Genomic DNA, 16,217 nt, shown 5'->3' with positions numbered 1-16,217 from the left:
AGTTTTTTTATGAAAAAATGTTTATTTATTAACAATAGAGGGTACAGTTGTAAAGGTTGGAGTCTTCTAGTACCTAAGTATAACATATCTGTGACAGAAGACGCCGAAATTTTATGAACATGTTCATCTTAAATAAGCCACTTACTCCGTTTAAGACAGAGTTAAATCACAAAGCGGTACTTAACCACATACAAAAGAGTAGGTATGTAACTTCAACTCGACCTTTCGACCTTACTGCAACGATTATGGCGATATTCCTAAGTACCTATGTATTTTAATGGCGTTATTCAAAATCGCGTTACTGGCCTGAATTAGCTATGAATCGTTTGTCTTTATCTGTCATTTTGACTTATGTATTTGTAAGAAAGGGATAAAACATAATTTAACTAAATCAGGCCCGTAATTTTTTATGAATAAGACGGTAAGGGGTAAGTAAGTAATAAACACTTTACAGTAGGAATCAAAGAGAAGTTACAGTAGATGTATAATTGAAAGTATGTACGAAAACGAACAAAGCCCAATTAGGGATCTCTTCCAGCTAACCTAAAAAGTTATTAAAATCTATACCTGAAGTATTTTATTTGGGAAACACAAACGTAAGTCCGGTTTCGATAAATCGTTAAATTGCGAAGTTATCCCTATTAGGGATCTCTTCCAACTAACCTAAAAAGCTATTAAACTCTATACCTGAAGTATTTTATCTGGGAAACAAACAGTATATCCGGTTTCGATAAATCCTAAAATTTCGACGAGTATAATATTTTATCGAAATCTTGTAATAATCCGAGAATTTAGGAGAATCGTAGGCGGTGACAACAAATAGCTACATTTTAACATTTATCACGATTTATTACCACTGCACCAATTTCGTTAAGAGAGAATATGCAAGATTCTGAAAATAAGCCCCAGAGATAAAGATAAAACTGGAATGCGACGATAAATTAATTAACGAGTTTCAGATTATGTCAACGTCTGACTAGGCACGAGATGAGTATTTATCGCTATCCAATTAGGTATTTCACTGAGATTAAGTGCATTTATTGATATTTTAGTAAATCGCACATAAATGGCAAACTTTCATTAGATTCTTTAGATTTTCGGCTTGATAACTGTTGTACAGTAATACAGTTAATAGCAGAAGTTACTAAGCGGGCCAGTACTTAACATTTCTGTTCAGATAATTTTGAATATCTCGTCCGCATATTTACTTCTGCTGCTGGCTGTACACATTTGTATGCACAAGGGTGGATTTCAAAATCCTGCGAAAATTTATGGTTCGGTCTTTATAAAAAAAACTAGTAGGTTGTGCGAGTTGCAACTTTTTTATATGTTTTTAAGAACTATTATCTTCATGTTCCTTCAATTACCATCTCCAATAACTTAATAGTTTTTTTTATATAAAATGTTTTATGTGTCTAAAATCATCACCGTCTACCGGAAAAATCTGAACCTTATTGTTTGCAGTGAAAATTATAGCATACCTATCGTACGATTGCGATTTTTCTTTTACTTATATCTTTTCCATGTTGTTGTTTAACACATGGGAAAATATGCAATAATTCCTTCACCGAGAAAGTACATTTAAAAATATTTAAAATTTTGTCATGAATATTCGTCAACACCGTCATGGTAATGTCAACGTGAGCTTATCTCCGTGTATGAACAACGAAATACCGCTAAAGGTCCTTGCCCTATTTTTCACTTTAATATAGAATGCCAAAAATGATTTCACTATAAAGTCACATCATTGAATCGTGAGAAATATTACGAACAAATTTGTAAAACGTAGTTTGTCACAACAGAGCATCATCACCGTTATGCTTTGGTTTAAAAAAGTTACAAATGATATATTAGAAATAATTATTGAAATGAATGGCAAACTACATGAAGTTTATTGTGTAGCATAGACATTAACTACTATTATTCGTATTCTAGAAATAAAAACAAGAAACTCTCAAATCGTCAACACCATACCCATCATCACCGGGAAAAAATGACGACCGGTGATGATTTCATGTGTATGGTGATGACGGTTCTCAGAAACTTTTCTAGTTATTTTGCTATAATTCATTATGAAATTAAGCTGTATGTTTGAAAAACGTTCTCTATGTCTTCTAACACTATGTAATGTCTACCTTATAAATGTAGAATAAATGTAGAAGAAGATATGACTATTTTTTTCACACTAGAGGATGGTTAGTTTTAAATAACATTTTGACTGAAGTAGGCAAAATTTAGGTCACTTAGAACTTAGAACATACAAATGTTTATTTTTTATTATCTAATAATGTAAATCGTGCAACTTAGAGTCTGTAATTGCATGTTAGTCGTGTTAAAACAAAGTATTTAAACAAGCAACATATATTAAGTTTTAAGCGACCATAGGCTACGGTACTGGCTCACTATCGTAATGGCCTTATGTTTTTTGATAATATTATATTAATTGATGTATATAATTACAGCAATTAATAATTATACCATTGGGTAGTCACCGGACCCAATACCTAACATTTTGTAACTTATGACATGCATTACAAGTAGGGGTCTTGCAACTTATAAAACACTGATTATATATTAATGTTTAGCTATTAAACAATATATATATGGATTTAAATCATTATAGCTATTTTTAAAGTTAATTTATAAAACAACAAAAATACAATGAATCAAATTATCAAAAAAAAAGTAATATATCATAAAAATTAAGCTCACTGGTAAGCCAGCAATTTTAGAATATGATATAAATACCAAGTTATGCAGTAGATAAAAGAAGATGCGGGTTTAAACTGATAATAAGAGTACAATATTGTTAATATGATTTAACATTGAAAAAACCCAAAAAAAATAATGAATACATTAATTGCCTATTTCGGAATATAAATTATTTAAAATTATACAATAAAAATACTTGTTAAATATTTATTTATATGAATAAAATGTATTTTTTATAATTTTCTAAAAATAATTTATGTAGCTAGTCTTATGTTCAAAAACATGTTATTTGTAATGTTTATTAAAGTTCTAAGGCCTTACAATTAAAAAAAGTTTTTGTTTTTTTAATACGTTTTTAATACATATATAAATTAGTTCCCAAATCGTCATTACCGTACATGCAGTGTCATTACCGTCTATAAAAGAGTCATTACCATACCATGATTGTCATCACCATCTTGCGTTTTTATTTTCCGAAAGCGATAACTTCAAATATAAGCCACAAATGATTGTATAAATACCATAAATATCCTCAATATACAGCCCCCTATTACTTTACCCAGCTAAAATCGTGTTAAATTAAACATTAAAAAAAAATATTTTTTTGTATGGTGAAATTTTTGGTGATGAAATCCACCCACAAGCAGCGACAATCCTCCTTTCGGGCATTCTCGGCTCCGTTCGGCTCAGCATTGCTCCAAGCAATTATTAGAGTTGACGTCCCTTTGCCTGCACGCCCACAGATAAGATAATGACTTGAATTTTGACAACCCTAAATAGCCTAAAGGGATAGTGCCATACATTAGAAAGGGACAGCATGATTCGTCCCTGAATCGCTGTCAAACTTCGGTTTTGTAGGAAGTGTCATTATTTCTGTACAGTAGTACTATTATTTATTCTGTGGCACAAGTGTGTTTAGCGAAAGTATTTTCAGAACAGAACCAAACCATTTAATTATTGAAATTGCTATTGGGAAGATGTAGATGTAGTGTAGGGACGCCCGACCGGAAGCAGGCGGGCTGTCGATCGCGTGTCGCTACTGCACTAGCTGCAGGTTACTGTCCCGGCGGCATTCCCATACTATTATCCTCAAATCTTCTTGTTTTCCTATTGGGAAAGTAGGAGAACCTACCTGTTTCGGAAGCTCCCCGTTGGCCGAACTCGTCATCGTCCCCTGGCCGCCGGTCTTCTCTGAAGCTCTTTTCTCGCTTGAACCCTTTACCGTGGTCGCTCTCCGGCGAGCTGAACTGTTCCGGGGCTGCTTTGCTTACTGGCGTGGTCGGTTTAGTTTAATAATTACCTGTTTCGGAAGCTGCCACCCCGTTGCCCGAAGTCGTCATCATCCCTTGGTGGCCGGTCTTCTCTGAAGCTCTTTTCTCGCTTGAACCCTTCGCCGTGGTCGCTCTCTGGCGAGCTGAACTGTTCCGGGGCCGCTTTGCTTACTGGCGTGGTCGGTTTAGTTTAATAATTACCTGTTTCGGAAGCTGCCACCCCGTTGCCCGAAGTCGTCATCGTCCCTTGGCCGCCGGTCTTCTCTGAAGCTCTTTTCTAGCTTGAACCCTTTACCGTGGTCGCTCTCCGGCGAGCTGAACTGTTCCGGGGCCGCTTTGCTTACTGGCGTGGTCGGTTTAGTTTAATAATTACCTGTTTCGGAAGCTGCCACCCCGTTGCCCGAAGTCGTCATCGTCCCTTGGCCGCCGGTCTTCTCTGAAGCTCTTTTCTCGCTTGAACCCTTTGCCGTGGTCACTCTCTGGCGAGCTGAACTGTTCCGGGGCCGCTTTGCTTACTGGCGTGGTCGGTTTAGTCTGGAGACAAGGGAAAAATTAGGATCGATCGAGTTACAGCATAAAGACCCGAAAATACCGATTGAGATGTAGATCTCAATCGGTATTTTCGGGTCGGGTCGGGAAAAACCTGACGTATGGCAATCCTACCCCTGTAGAGGGGTAGGATTGCCATACGTCAGGTTTTTCCCTGACATGTCAGGATTTATGGTTCTTTGCGGGGACACTTAGCGAGGTCAGGGGTTTTTTTAGAAACCTGGGCTAACCACAAGAAGCTAGCTAAAAGTTTGGAGTTGGGCAGAGAAAAGGGGTTTGAAGAAATGACCGTCCAGGAAATGTCTAAGTTAATGGTTATGTCCGGACATTTGTCAGGCTTAATGTCGTCAGGTCCAACCAAACCACCAAACCAAACCAACCACTAATTACTACCACAAGTTCAGGGCCATATTGAACTGTACTAGTACAGTCACCACCAGATATATCGGAGCGGCCAAGGTGTTCACAATATCTGAACACGCACTCTAACGCCCTAACAATAACGGCGTGTTCAGATATTTATGAGCGCCTTAGCCGCTCCGATATATCTAATGGCGACTGTACCAAAACAAGGATGATATTTTTTTGCAATTAAGTACTGAGTTTTGGTTGTCACCTGACAATGTATTAAGCGAGTTAGAATTTCGTGTTTCACGAACGAGAAATCAACAGAAAGTAGCAGTTTCGACCAATTTCATATTTATGTAAGCAATTAGGTACGTGACCGTCAATGTAAATACTAGAATAGAATTTTAGATTTCTAGGAAACAGGTACGTACACGATTTGATGCCGGAAACTCACTGTTGCTTCGTGTTCAGTTTCAAATATCGCGAGCCCGTTACAAATAACGCTCGCCTAGTTGTAACCAAAGACATATGTAACTTCGTATAAGACGAATAAAGTCTAAGGAAAAAACGTGCCTCGGAATTCAAGTAAAAGTCATTCTCGAATAGGTGGCGCACACACCTTTAGCCTATCCTCGGCTAGATGGCGTGACGACACCGTTTCATATTTAACAATTTTAACACATAGATATCAGTGAATGAACATGGATCAAAATGATATAAAAATTATAAAATTATTTATCCATATATATAAATTTTTTGATAACTTTATACGTTTTCATTTTGAGTTTTAGTCGTGTGTCGATAGATGGCAGTAAATTTACAGTGACTACAAAATTTACAATGACAGGACCCCTCTATACTATCTATTATTTTTGTTGTAACTTAGCCAACCAAATGCTAACTGCTAGATTGAGTAATTATTTGCCTTAATTTTAGTTCCATTGATGTGTAATAAAAACGGTCAAGTAGACGCATACGGATTATTGCTATTACTATTACAGATGTAGTGCATAATTATTTTCCTTCATATTTTCATGGAAACGTGTCTTGCTATTTCAGTCAGTCTCGGTAAAAAAGTACCGAGGTTGACTGAATTACCATGACCAATACTTACGTTTCCGAGAAAATACGAAGGAAAACAATGCACTACGTCTGTATAAAACAAACGAAAGCTAGGCGAAAAAGTGAGAAACGAAATACCTAAGTCTGTCAAACAACTTTGTCAGTAGAAAAAGGCGCGAATTTCAAATTTTCTTTGAGACGATAAGATAACCCTTCATGCCTACATTTTTCAAATTTGGCGCTTTTTGTACTGACGGAAATGGCTTGACAGACTATAGTTTATTTTCTATTTCATTGGGCTCGCAGTCTTAACGGTCACACTTTCTGCCGCAGTTTACGTCCAATTCCTAATATAATCAAAATAAATGCAAATGAAAACTAGTCACTATGTATTAATTGTTAATACAACCATCCCGTTTTCATTATTCTTGAATGTAGTACAAACAGTAACACTCTTAACTGTCCATCAGTGGACCTTATGCCTTTTGTAATAAAGTTTACGAACTGTCAGGTGTCAGGGCGATGGTATTGGACAACTATGGCTCACCGTGAGCCGTAAATTGTACGCCTATTCACGATACGAACAAATCATATCGGCGTCCGCTATTTACTAACATATAATTTAAACATCATGACTCATGGATTGGAAAGTCTCGTATTACGATGACTTAAGAGTTCTTTGAACCATGGCCCATTAGATAACATGTTTGTCTGGTGGAAAGGTCGCACTTGTGATCATGACAGTTACTGCGAACTAGAGACCAAGGATCTGTTGGTTTTCCATGTCAAAAGGTTCCTTACGGCAACTGAATAGAGAACCTTTATAGAAATCGTACACTGGTGAATGAATATTTAGTGCTTTTTACAAACTTTTGCAGTGTACCTAACTATGTGTGTTTGAAGGGCCAAATCTTCTAAGTTAAATTTGACCCACTTCCTGGGTTTCCGATGAAGCTGAACATTTGCATTATGGTACCATCGATCTGATAATAAAACAACGCAACCTAAATTGTGTTTCGGGTTTTTAGAATTGTCTCGATGAGTATTAGTTGCCTGTGGAAAGAAAGGTACCTACAGACAGCGATAAAAGCTTGTACCAAAAATGTTTTTTTTGCCAAAAACTTATTTTTAATCAGACTCAACAAAGTTACTATAAAAACAACCAACTCCATTATGTTGTGTCTTGTTTGAGAAGCCCATTTTCTTCACCTACATCTTCACCTTCATCATATAAAATGCTTTAAAAATAAGAATAACAATAAACCCTTTGCAGCAGTTTAAACAGTTAAAATGTTCTATAGTGTAAATAACATTATTTGCGGTATTTGACGTCTGTCACTCACAACAGCAATACTACGTAAAATGTTTTGCACATCGAAATCACAAAGGAAAATAACTGCACTGCGAACGTTTACGTTCTACGTCTTTTTTTTTAATTTTAGGGTTGGCCGGACACCACCGTTATGAATCGGTAGTCGTCTAAGTAAATCGATATGAATTTTTCATTTTTCTTTTAATAAAAATAAGGAAAAGGTGGGTAATTAACTGTAAATATGGATATATTTATCGTCACTTAACAGACAACAAATTTGACACAGAAATAACATAAATAAACTTTAAAATAGATCCCCAGTTAGTTTCAATTTTGACAATGGGTGCGACCTACTCGGTCGGTGTATTAAATACACCGACCAACCGGTAGCTTGCGGGAAAACCATATAATTCTAGCTTTATTTAAATCTCAAATAAAAATTCATTATACGTCACAATTCGATACCTCAGTCTACGTGCCATCCAATCGTAATCGCTTGCTGTGACAATCGATTTGCGTTAGTTACATCTCTATATACGTCAGTCATAATGTGTCAAATACCGCAAATAATGTTATTTACACTATAATCACTAATCTAATGAACTTCTTTTAACAACAGCGATCAACGCATTTTTTTTACAAAGGCATCTAACCCACTTGTAGACCAATTTTCATTCTTCACTAATCGTATCGAAACCTGGTAATTATGCTTAGAAGAGATATCAATCATGTGCCACGTATAACGATTGCTCAACAACACACTCGAGTCGAACGTTCAACATACCCAATGTAACTTAGATCTCCAAATTAGTAACAAATATATGATCGCAGTGCGCATTTAAGGCTCCTACAGCCTGCCACAAATGGCATGCGATTTTTGTTAATTGCTGGCTAAGTAGAATCAACGAATTTAACCGATCGATCAAATACCATATAAAAATTAGTTAAAATTTACTTTAGCATTAAGTTTTACTCAAGTAAATTGCTATGTACCCTAACAGGGTTCATGTGAACACTAGCTGTAAAATGCCCTTTGTAAGACCTTATGTAACACATGATTATAAATTCAATAAATAAATTATGAATTACCGCAATGTATTGCAAATCGCATGCGATTATCTGTGACGTTTGGACTTGGACGTTATATTGGTTCAAATAACCGTCCAACTCGCCTGGGTTCGAAAGGCGATTGGAATAACATTTAACGTTTAGACGCATAGTTAACGTACGGTCACGTCAAATAAGTATCCGTTTTAGCACCTAATTCTAGACATTTAAGGTTGAAATTTGCGCAAATAGGTAATTAGACATGATTGCGAAATGCGCAAAAAGAGGGAAAGTAAGCACATATTATCGCGCTCTATTGCACATTACTAATTATTTGGTTAGAAAGAAACAGCTGCCGAATCTATCTTTGTCTATTGTGCTGTCGTAATAAGCACGTCGATGAATTTTGATTGGGCGTGTTAAATGCTTCGTTAAACTCGTTATGATTGTGAAGGTTTTCTTTTGTTGCATGGAATCGATAGGTATTTCTTCTACTGCTTCTTTTCTTCGTTTGATTTAATGGACTTATCAACGATATTAGTTTTACGTCGAAGATGAATTCTTCAAAAAACACCATAATTTTTGGCGCTGTATTAGCGCTTATAAAATAAACACTCGCGGAGGGGTCCTGGATTTTCCCCAAGCTATCTTCCCTCACACAGGATCGCTCTACTGTTCCAGAAGAGCCTATGGTCTGACAAAAAAGAGTAGAAACTAAAAATGTGGCAATACTGTAGTGTCCCTTTCAAATCAATCTATATAAGAAAACAGGATGACACTACAGTATTACCACTTTTTAATTTCTACTCTTTTTTGTTAGACTGTAGCTCTATGGCTATGTCTCAATATAAATCTAACACAAATTATGTACATACACATTTTTTTGAATTTGTACATTCTTTGTGAATGGTTGAAGTTGTCGCAGACATTATATGATTGAAATTTCATGTACACTTCACTTCACTGCTGTGAGATAAATAAGAATAATTTTTGAATATTCATTTTTTTTTAAATATGTAGGATGGCCATGGCTTCTGCCTGATAATTTGTTAAGTAAAACAGAAGGCACAGAACTTCATCCTATGGAGCCCAAGGAGGGTACACGATTAATGGATGTAATAAAAAAAGTTCAGGGCAGGGTGATAATCTTATACCTTTAAATTACCAGTTCTTGTATATAATATTTTAGGGATCTCGGAAATGGCTCTAACAATTTGCTATATGGGGGTTTTCAGGGGCGAAAATTCGATCTAGCCAGGTCTTATCGCTGGGAAAACGCGCAATTTCGAGTTTTTATAATTATGTTTTTCGAGTCAAGCTCAGTCTCCCAGAAATTATAACTACTTACCTCAACATTGCTTCTAGGCTGTGACAGCTGGTTCATCTTCCTAGCCACATCCAGAGGCGGGCTGGTTGTGTCATCCACCAGAGATACCAACATGGTGTCGCTGGACAGGACACCAACTACATTGGCAGTCAGCGTCTTTTCTAGTGCCAGCATTTCAAGCTGGTTCGAGGTCTTGCTTTCCACTGGTTTATTTTCAAAGCCCTAGAATGAGATTAAAAGTTCAATGTGCTATTCTTTTCAATTCTATTTTATTCTGTTAGTTGATTGTGTTGTGCCTTTTTTTATTTTTTGACTGGACAAATTTCTTTATTGCATTATAAATTATTATGTTGTGCTTGAATGATTAAAATATGACCAAGTAGATATTTTTTTAATGTATAGTGCTAATTTTGTAAACAATACAATACAAATACTCTTTATTGCACACCTCAATAAAAGAAAACAATACAAAAGAAAACAGAAATACAAGCAGAGGTAAACAACAGGCGGTCTTATCGCTAAAAGCGATCTCTTCCAGACAACCTTTGGGCAGCGGAAATTAATAAAAATTAAAATGTTTTTTTTTTGTGAAAAACAAATTGTAAATTTTTTTAGAAACAAGCAGATAAAATTTACAAATGTTATAATACTTACTTTCAATGCGCATTTCATGGCTTGTGCTGGCAGTTTTAACAGATCTGCAGTTATGGTTCTCAGATCCGAAACATTAACTTCTTGCTCATTGCCGTAGTCCACATACGCCACGAGGACCCTCTTGTTATTATACCCTAGAACCTTGGCCCTGTACCATTTCTCATCATCAGGGAACCTGGCACAGCAAGCGGTGCCGACGGGTAACTCTCCAGGGGATGAGGTGCCCTCACAGTGGACTTTCACCGCTTCCATCACAGCAGTCAGATCGTCAATCTTGTCTGATAATTGGACGTAGAATTTGATGCAGCTGTCTACATAAGACACAAGTACGGAAGCTCTGCTGCCTAATGCAAGCATTTCCATCCACTTGAATTGCAGCTTGTCTTTAACATTGGCTAGCAGCAAGTCTAGCACATTCTGGTTGTCTAAGTACAGTTCTCCATACTGTATTAACGGTGGACCTTCCGGAGCAACCACTCGCAGTGTCATCACTTTTCCATTCACAAGTTGCTTAAATGCCTCATTCAAATATGGTCCCTTCTGTAATTTCTTCACACCCGATAAGCAGAATCTCATAGCAAATACATTTGGCTTGACAAACTCTTCTGGGATGTCAAAGATGTCGTAGTACGACACCATTTCCGTATCACCAAAGTCTACAAAGAACAGCTTGCATTGTGAACCTGATAGGTTTGTGACTATAGCCCTGCAAATAATTCGGTCTCCAGACATTCTGCCTAAGCACACTGTTCCTATCATGGGAGGCTCGGTAAGGCTACGGTGTGGCCTTCTATTTATTTCATCCATCATATCTTGAAGTTTCTTAGCGTCTGTCACTAGCTCAACTGCAAAGAGCTCTGGTCCTTCTTCTGCGAATGACACAAACACTTTGTGCTGCGAATTCACTTCTAATAAGCGGCTCTTGTAAGTGGCAGACTTTTTGGGTGACAAACTCTTGTTAAGGGCTGCCGCTGGAGGTGGAGTGGATATCTGGACCGGGGGAGAGTTTAGAGCCACTTGGGGCTGCCTGATTGGACCTTTAAGGTTCACTGGGCCTCTTGATGCCTTATTGACTAGTAGCCTCTGGCTAATGGCTGATGGCGGAGGCACTATAGCACCATTGAAGGGCACACTGGCGTTCTGCTGCAATCTCATCGCAGATGCAGGGTTTGATGGGAAGTTCTGGTTCATCAGAAATGGGACATGTTCAGTATATGGTGTTGAATCAGCTATGAAATTTGGTGCCCAGTTTGGCCCTGGTTGCCTGTCAGTTCCCATAGGCTGCAGCATCGTCACTTCTTGTTTTGCTACCGGCGCGGCTATACCAAATCTATTTGAAACAAGATGTGTTGAGAAATCATTTCCCTTGTATTGTATAGATATAATGGGCAGTGTGCACGTTTGGCCCTCAACAACAGCAGGGTATTCTGCATAACACAACAAGCTCTGAAGCTTGAGCAGCAGCGGCTCGTCCCAGCGACCGGAAGGATGCATAATGCGACTTAGGTAGTAGTCAGTCGCTTGCCCGGGAAGCTGAAGAAACATCGGATCATACTTGTCCAAAAATCTAATAGCACTGAGAGAAATACGGTCTTTGTTACCGTAATCTATAAAATGGACGCCCAATAAACCGGTAGACAGATTCGTGATGTCTATGATCTTCGCCCTGTAGTATGTTCCATCTTTGTATTTGGCGGCACATATTACACCTTCATGGATAGCTGCCACAGAAACTGCTCCAATTCCCTTTTCCAAGTTTCCGCGAGCCGATTCAAATAGGCTCTCGACCATTAACGAAGACTGTTGGTCGAGCTGGCCGCTTATCTTCAGAAAAGGACCCTCTCCATCCACATGGGTCACATAAAGTCGAAAAGACCTTTGTGATTCGGCTGGCAAAGCCATTGCATATAACTTCTAACTGGCTATATCGATTAGAAAATTTAATAGTATGCACAAAATCACATAACTATTTAGAAAAGAGAAGTGCTCACCGTACATCAACAGAACTTATGAAAAAACTGCCGCTCTCTTTTTTCCGTTTACGTTTTTCAACAAATATGGCGGGCAGACTGCACAGGCGCCGAACATAGAGTACAGTTTTATATTTTTGTTTTTGTGTTTTTTTTTGCAGATCGGTATTTCGAAAGGAATGTAGACTTTTTCTCCGTTTAAAACAATGCCTTAAATAGTTTACAAGGTAAAAAGCGTTCAGAAACCTTATTGATGTACAATGTTGGACACAATTTGTACAGATTTATTGAAATCCCTAGTCACTAATGCCATTGCAATGGTAAAATCGATTGTATTTAGTGTATATTTTGTTGTAATGTGGCAGTCATTATTTTTTTATTGGTTTCATTAAATTAACATTTTTGGTTTGGATTGGTATCAGGCCTATTGACTTCCTTGAAACGATGTGACCCTTCAAAATTGTACATGTGTTGTCCGTTCCCAGACGAGATTGCCAGTAATTAACATCAACATATTTTACTACAGCAACATTGCTAGAACTGGCTTTGTCTATAGATACGATTTCTAGGAACAAATCAAATTATTTTATCAAATATATTTTGATTTGTATTTTATGAAGTAGTCATATGTAAATTATTATTTATTTTTTGATATATGTATATTATTATCTATTATATTTCAGTTTGTCTTTGTCTATGTTCATAAAATCTACGAAGGGTAGACGTGCCTTTACCCTCCTTGATAAAATAAAAAAATTTTTTTGTCAATTGGCCTCTTTGATAGGCCTTGATTTGGGTCTGGCCGGTAAGAACATAGACAAGATAAAAGTCTGTAATGTCAATGCTGTCATTTAAGTCATTTAATGCAAAAATATCAATTTTCATATAAAACGATTTATTCACTTGAAATATATTTATTTACCTATTAATTTTAAAAATAAAAACTATTCATATGTACGAGCAACATATCTAAATGCGTCTTCGCACAGACTTAGTTAAATTTAAACCGTTGTCTCTCTTCCTTCCTTGCTGTATGTATCCGGCAATGGCGACTTTATCAACAATTCTTATCCGGATTATGGAAAGCCCTAATGTGTGTGTGGAAACCGTTGTAGTAAATCAGAAACAGCGATAATTTCAAGGTAAGATATATATTAATCTTTAAATAAAAATGAGCGTGCTAATTACCAAATTCAAATATAATAATTTAATCTTACTATCCCCGTAAGTCCCGCGGACGCTATATCGCGTCCGAAATTATAATCAAAATTCAACATAGATGTAAAACCCCACATTGTTTAAGCTGGTAACCCTAGGAATTAGCGACGTTAGTAATTAGGAAGATAGATTATATTGTTTAATTTTTTGACTATTTTGTTTTAGAAAGTGAATCAACAGATGGCTTGAGCGTGAGATAATAATAGAATCCTGGGCCGTCATATGATTTCTTGGAAAAAGCTCAGAAGGGCACGTATCTGCCGCATATCCAAACTAGTTTCCCGGTGACCAAGAACGCTGCGCGGAGCTGTGAAGCAGAAAATGTCCGATAACCGGATAGATGTAAAGCCCCCTCCTCACTCGTGCGCGAATCGCGGCGCGAAGCCGCGAACGCGAGTGTGGCGTCGATTTTCGCAGACAGCGAAATCGACTCCACACTCACGTTCGCGGCTTCGCCCGCGATTCACGCGCATAGTCTGGAGGGGGCTTAATAACAACTTGTAACCATTTGCCATATCAGTGTATGTATTCATATGTATTATGAAAATATTTATATCTTAATAATACGTAACTTTTTGTTACCTTTCATATTTCACGAATTTCTGAATATAGTATACCTAATCATTATCTTTTAACGTATTTTTTTACTTATTTGTGAAATGCTAATTTAAGAGCCCAACAACGTGCACACTAGCGCCACTGCTAAATAATCGTGATTATTTAAATTTAACGACATGTATTTAAAAAAGGGGCCGCTACGGACTGTATTGTGTATTTAGGTACCTTTTGAATACATCAAACTAGATTTTATGTTGCTGGATTCGTCGATCTATGAGCTCAAAACAAAAACGGCCGTTTTAACTTTGGACGGATAGATTGACGAATCCAATAACATAAAAACTAGTTTAATGTATTCAGCAGTGGCGCTAGTATGCACGTTGATGGGCTCTTAAAAACCTGACCCCAACAAAAAAGAAAAAAATACAAAAAGAAATTCCCTCTCTGGGATTCGAACCCAGGACCATTAGCTTCCTGAACTGGATTACTGCCAATACCCGCTAGGCTAAACGGGTTGTCAATTCTAATTACAATGGTATCCTACCAGAGCGCTAGTAGTATAAACGAACTTTTGAAAGGGACATTTTTTTGTATGGAGTTATCGTTCTTCTCCTAGTGAGTATTATATTCTTTGATTGGTATCTAAGCACACTTTTCTAGTTTCAGTATGTTGGCAGTATTGACTGTCAGTGTCACAGTGTCGTCAGTGTCAGTCAGTGTCATAGACCTATATAATAGGGACAAGACATATTGTTCTATACGTACAATTGCTTATAGAAATAGCACCCATTTTGACGGCACACACATAAATATATATCTATCTCGTTTTTACTCAGCACTGTAACCCTTAGCAAAAAAAGATGACAGTATTTCAGTACCTACATAAAGTGTTCCATGAAAATACGTAAATACCTAATGCGGCCGAAAATCCGCCATGTTTAGTCACCCAAATGTCATTGTCTGTCAGTTCAGCCGGTACTTGTCCTGTCAAAAAGTCGTGGTGAAAATTAAAATTATTAATTATCTTTCAATATTTTGCTTGTGATTGAAAATAATTGAAGCCAAATGTGAATAATTACGTCGCGAATATGCCAGTGTGTAGTGTATTAGGGCGCGGCATAAGAAAACCACCAAATCAGCCATCTTTAACCATACACAGGTACGCTATAATTTACATGAAAAATATTGGTTATTGTTAATGTTCCTGGGAAATTTAAGGATGTTTCACATTATAAATAGCAAGGTTCTTCTGTGCAGTTATAGATCATGAAGTGATTGGATTTATTTAACTATATTTTTACGCTTAAATAATGTAAACATTTCAGCTAGGGTTGTACTTTATTTATCGACTTTGATATCGATATATTATGATTGCCTATTTATATTTTCTTATTTTATTATGCTACCCCGCTTCAAACCAACTAAATTATCTTAATTTAATAATTAAATCATTTTTTATAGGTTACCAAGAAATGAACATAAAAAGAAAGACTGGCTGGAGATGGAGACCCTGACCGACTCTCGGGAGCACTCGGGTAACTCGGGTCCGTGGGGTCGTTACTCCACAAGCTGCCCTGCGGGCTCTTTTATATCATTATTATAGTTTTTTTATAGTTTTATAGTTATTCGACATTAAGAGACCATATACATATAGTTGTAATTTATAAAATGGTTAATGTATTGTTATTATTTTTGCTTGTATGTAAATTCAATGTTGACGTATAAAAATGCCCTTGTGGCCTATTTGCTGAATAAATGTTGAAGAAGTTGAAGAGCGGAAGTCATTCCTTATTTTTGTAATAAAAAAAATGTTCTGAAGGTGTTTTGTTTTTTTTCACCCGTCGCTTAATAAGCTTGAATTTTGTATCGCTCTCACTTATAGATATGGCGCACCAAGGTCGAGGTGCAGTGCGGTAGTGTGTTACAGACTTTAGGGTTAACAACACAACGAAATTGATTGTAATAGAGAGGTAAAGTCCAAGAAAAACACGTACACTTATTCTGACATCCAAAACAGATGGCGCTGTACTGCGCCATGTGTTTTGCGGTCACTAAGTTGTCAAACGTCAACTTTTGAAAATCAGAGTTACCGCAAAAATCGCAATATGTATTGAGTAGTACAGCGTCATCTGGTTTACCTGTCAAATTTGAAGCACGAAATTGTCCTAGACTCCACACATCTTACTCAA

General features: G+C 36.9%; 1 protein-coding gene across 1 annotated transcript in view; it reads right to left on the bottom strand.

Annotated features, from left to right (window-relative positions):
• Window positions 1–12,351, bottom strand: part of LOC134795722 (maternal protein tudor-like) — a 36,132-nt gene extending 23,781 nt beyond the window's left edge. Inside the window, exons 1-3 of the mRNA XM_063767671.1 lie at window positions 10,283–12,351; window positions 9,650–9,850; window positions 4,357–4,517 (exon numbers count right to left, since the gene is read on the bottom strand). Coding sequence (XP_063623741.1) covers window positions 4,357–4,517; window positions 9,650–9,850; window positions 10,283–12,184 — 2,264 coding nt within the window. The 5' untranslated portion in view covers window positions 12,185–12,351. The remainder of the gene's footprint in view (window positions 1–4,356; window positions 4,518–9,649; window positions 9,851–10,282) is intronic.
• Window positions 12,352–16,217: the final 3,866 nt, after the last annotated feature.

The sequence above is a fragment of the Cydia splendana genome, chromosome 12 (genome assembly GCF_910591565.1).
Source record: "Cydia splendana chromosome 12, ilCydSple1.2, whole genome shotgun sequence".
Lineage (NCBI taxonomy): Eukaryota > Metazoa > Arthropoda > Insecta > Lepidoptera > Tortricidae > Cydia > Cydia splendana.
Note: the sequence above shows the minus strand (reverse complement) of the source record. Positions and strands in the feature narration are given on the sequence as shown.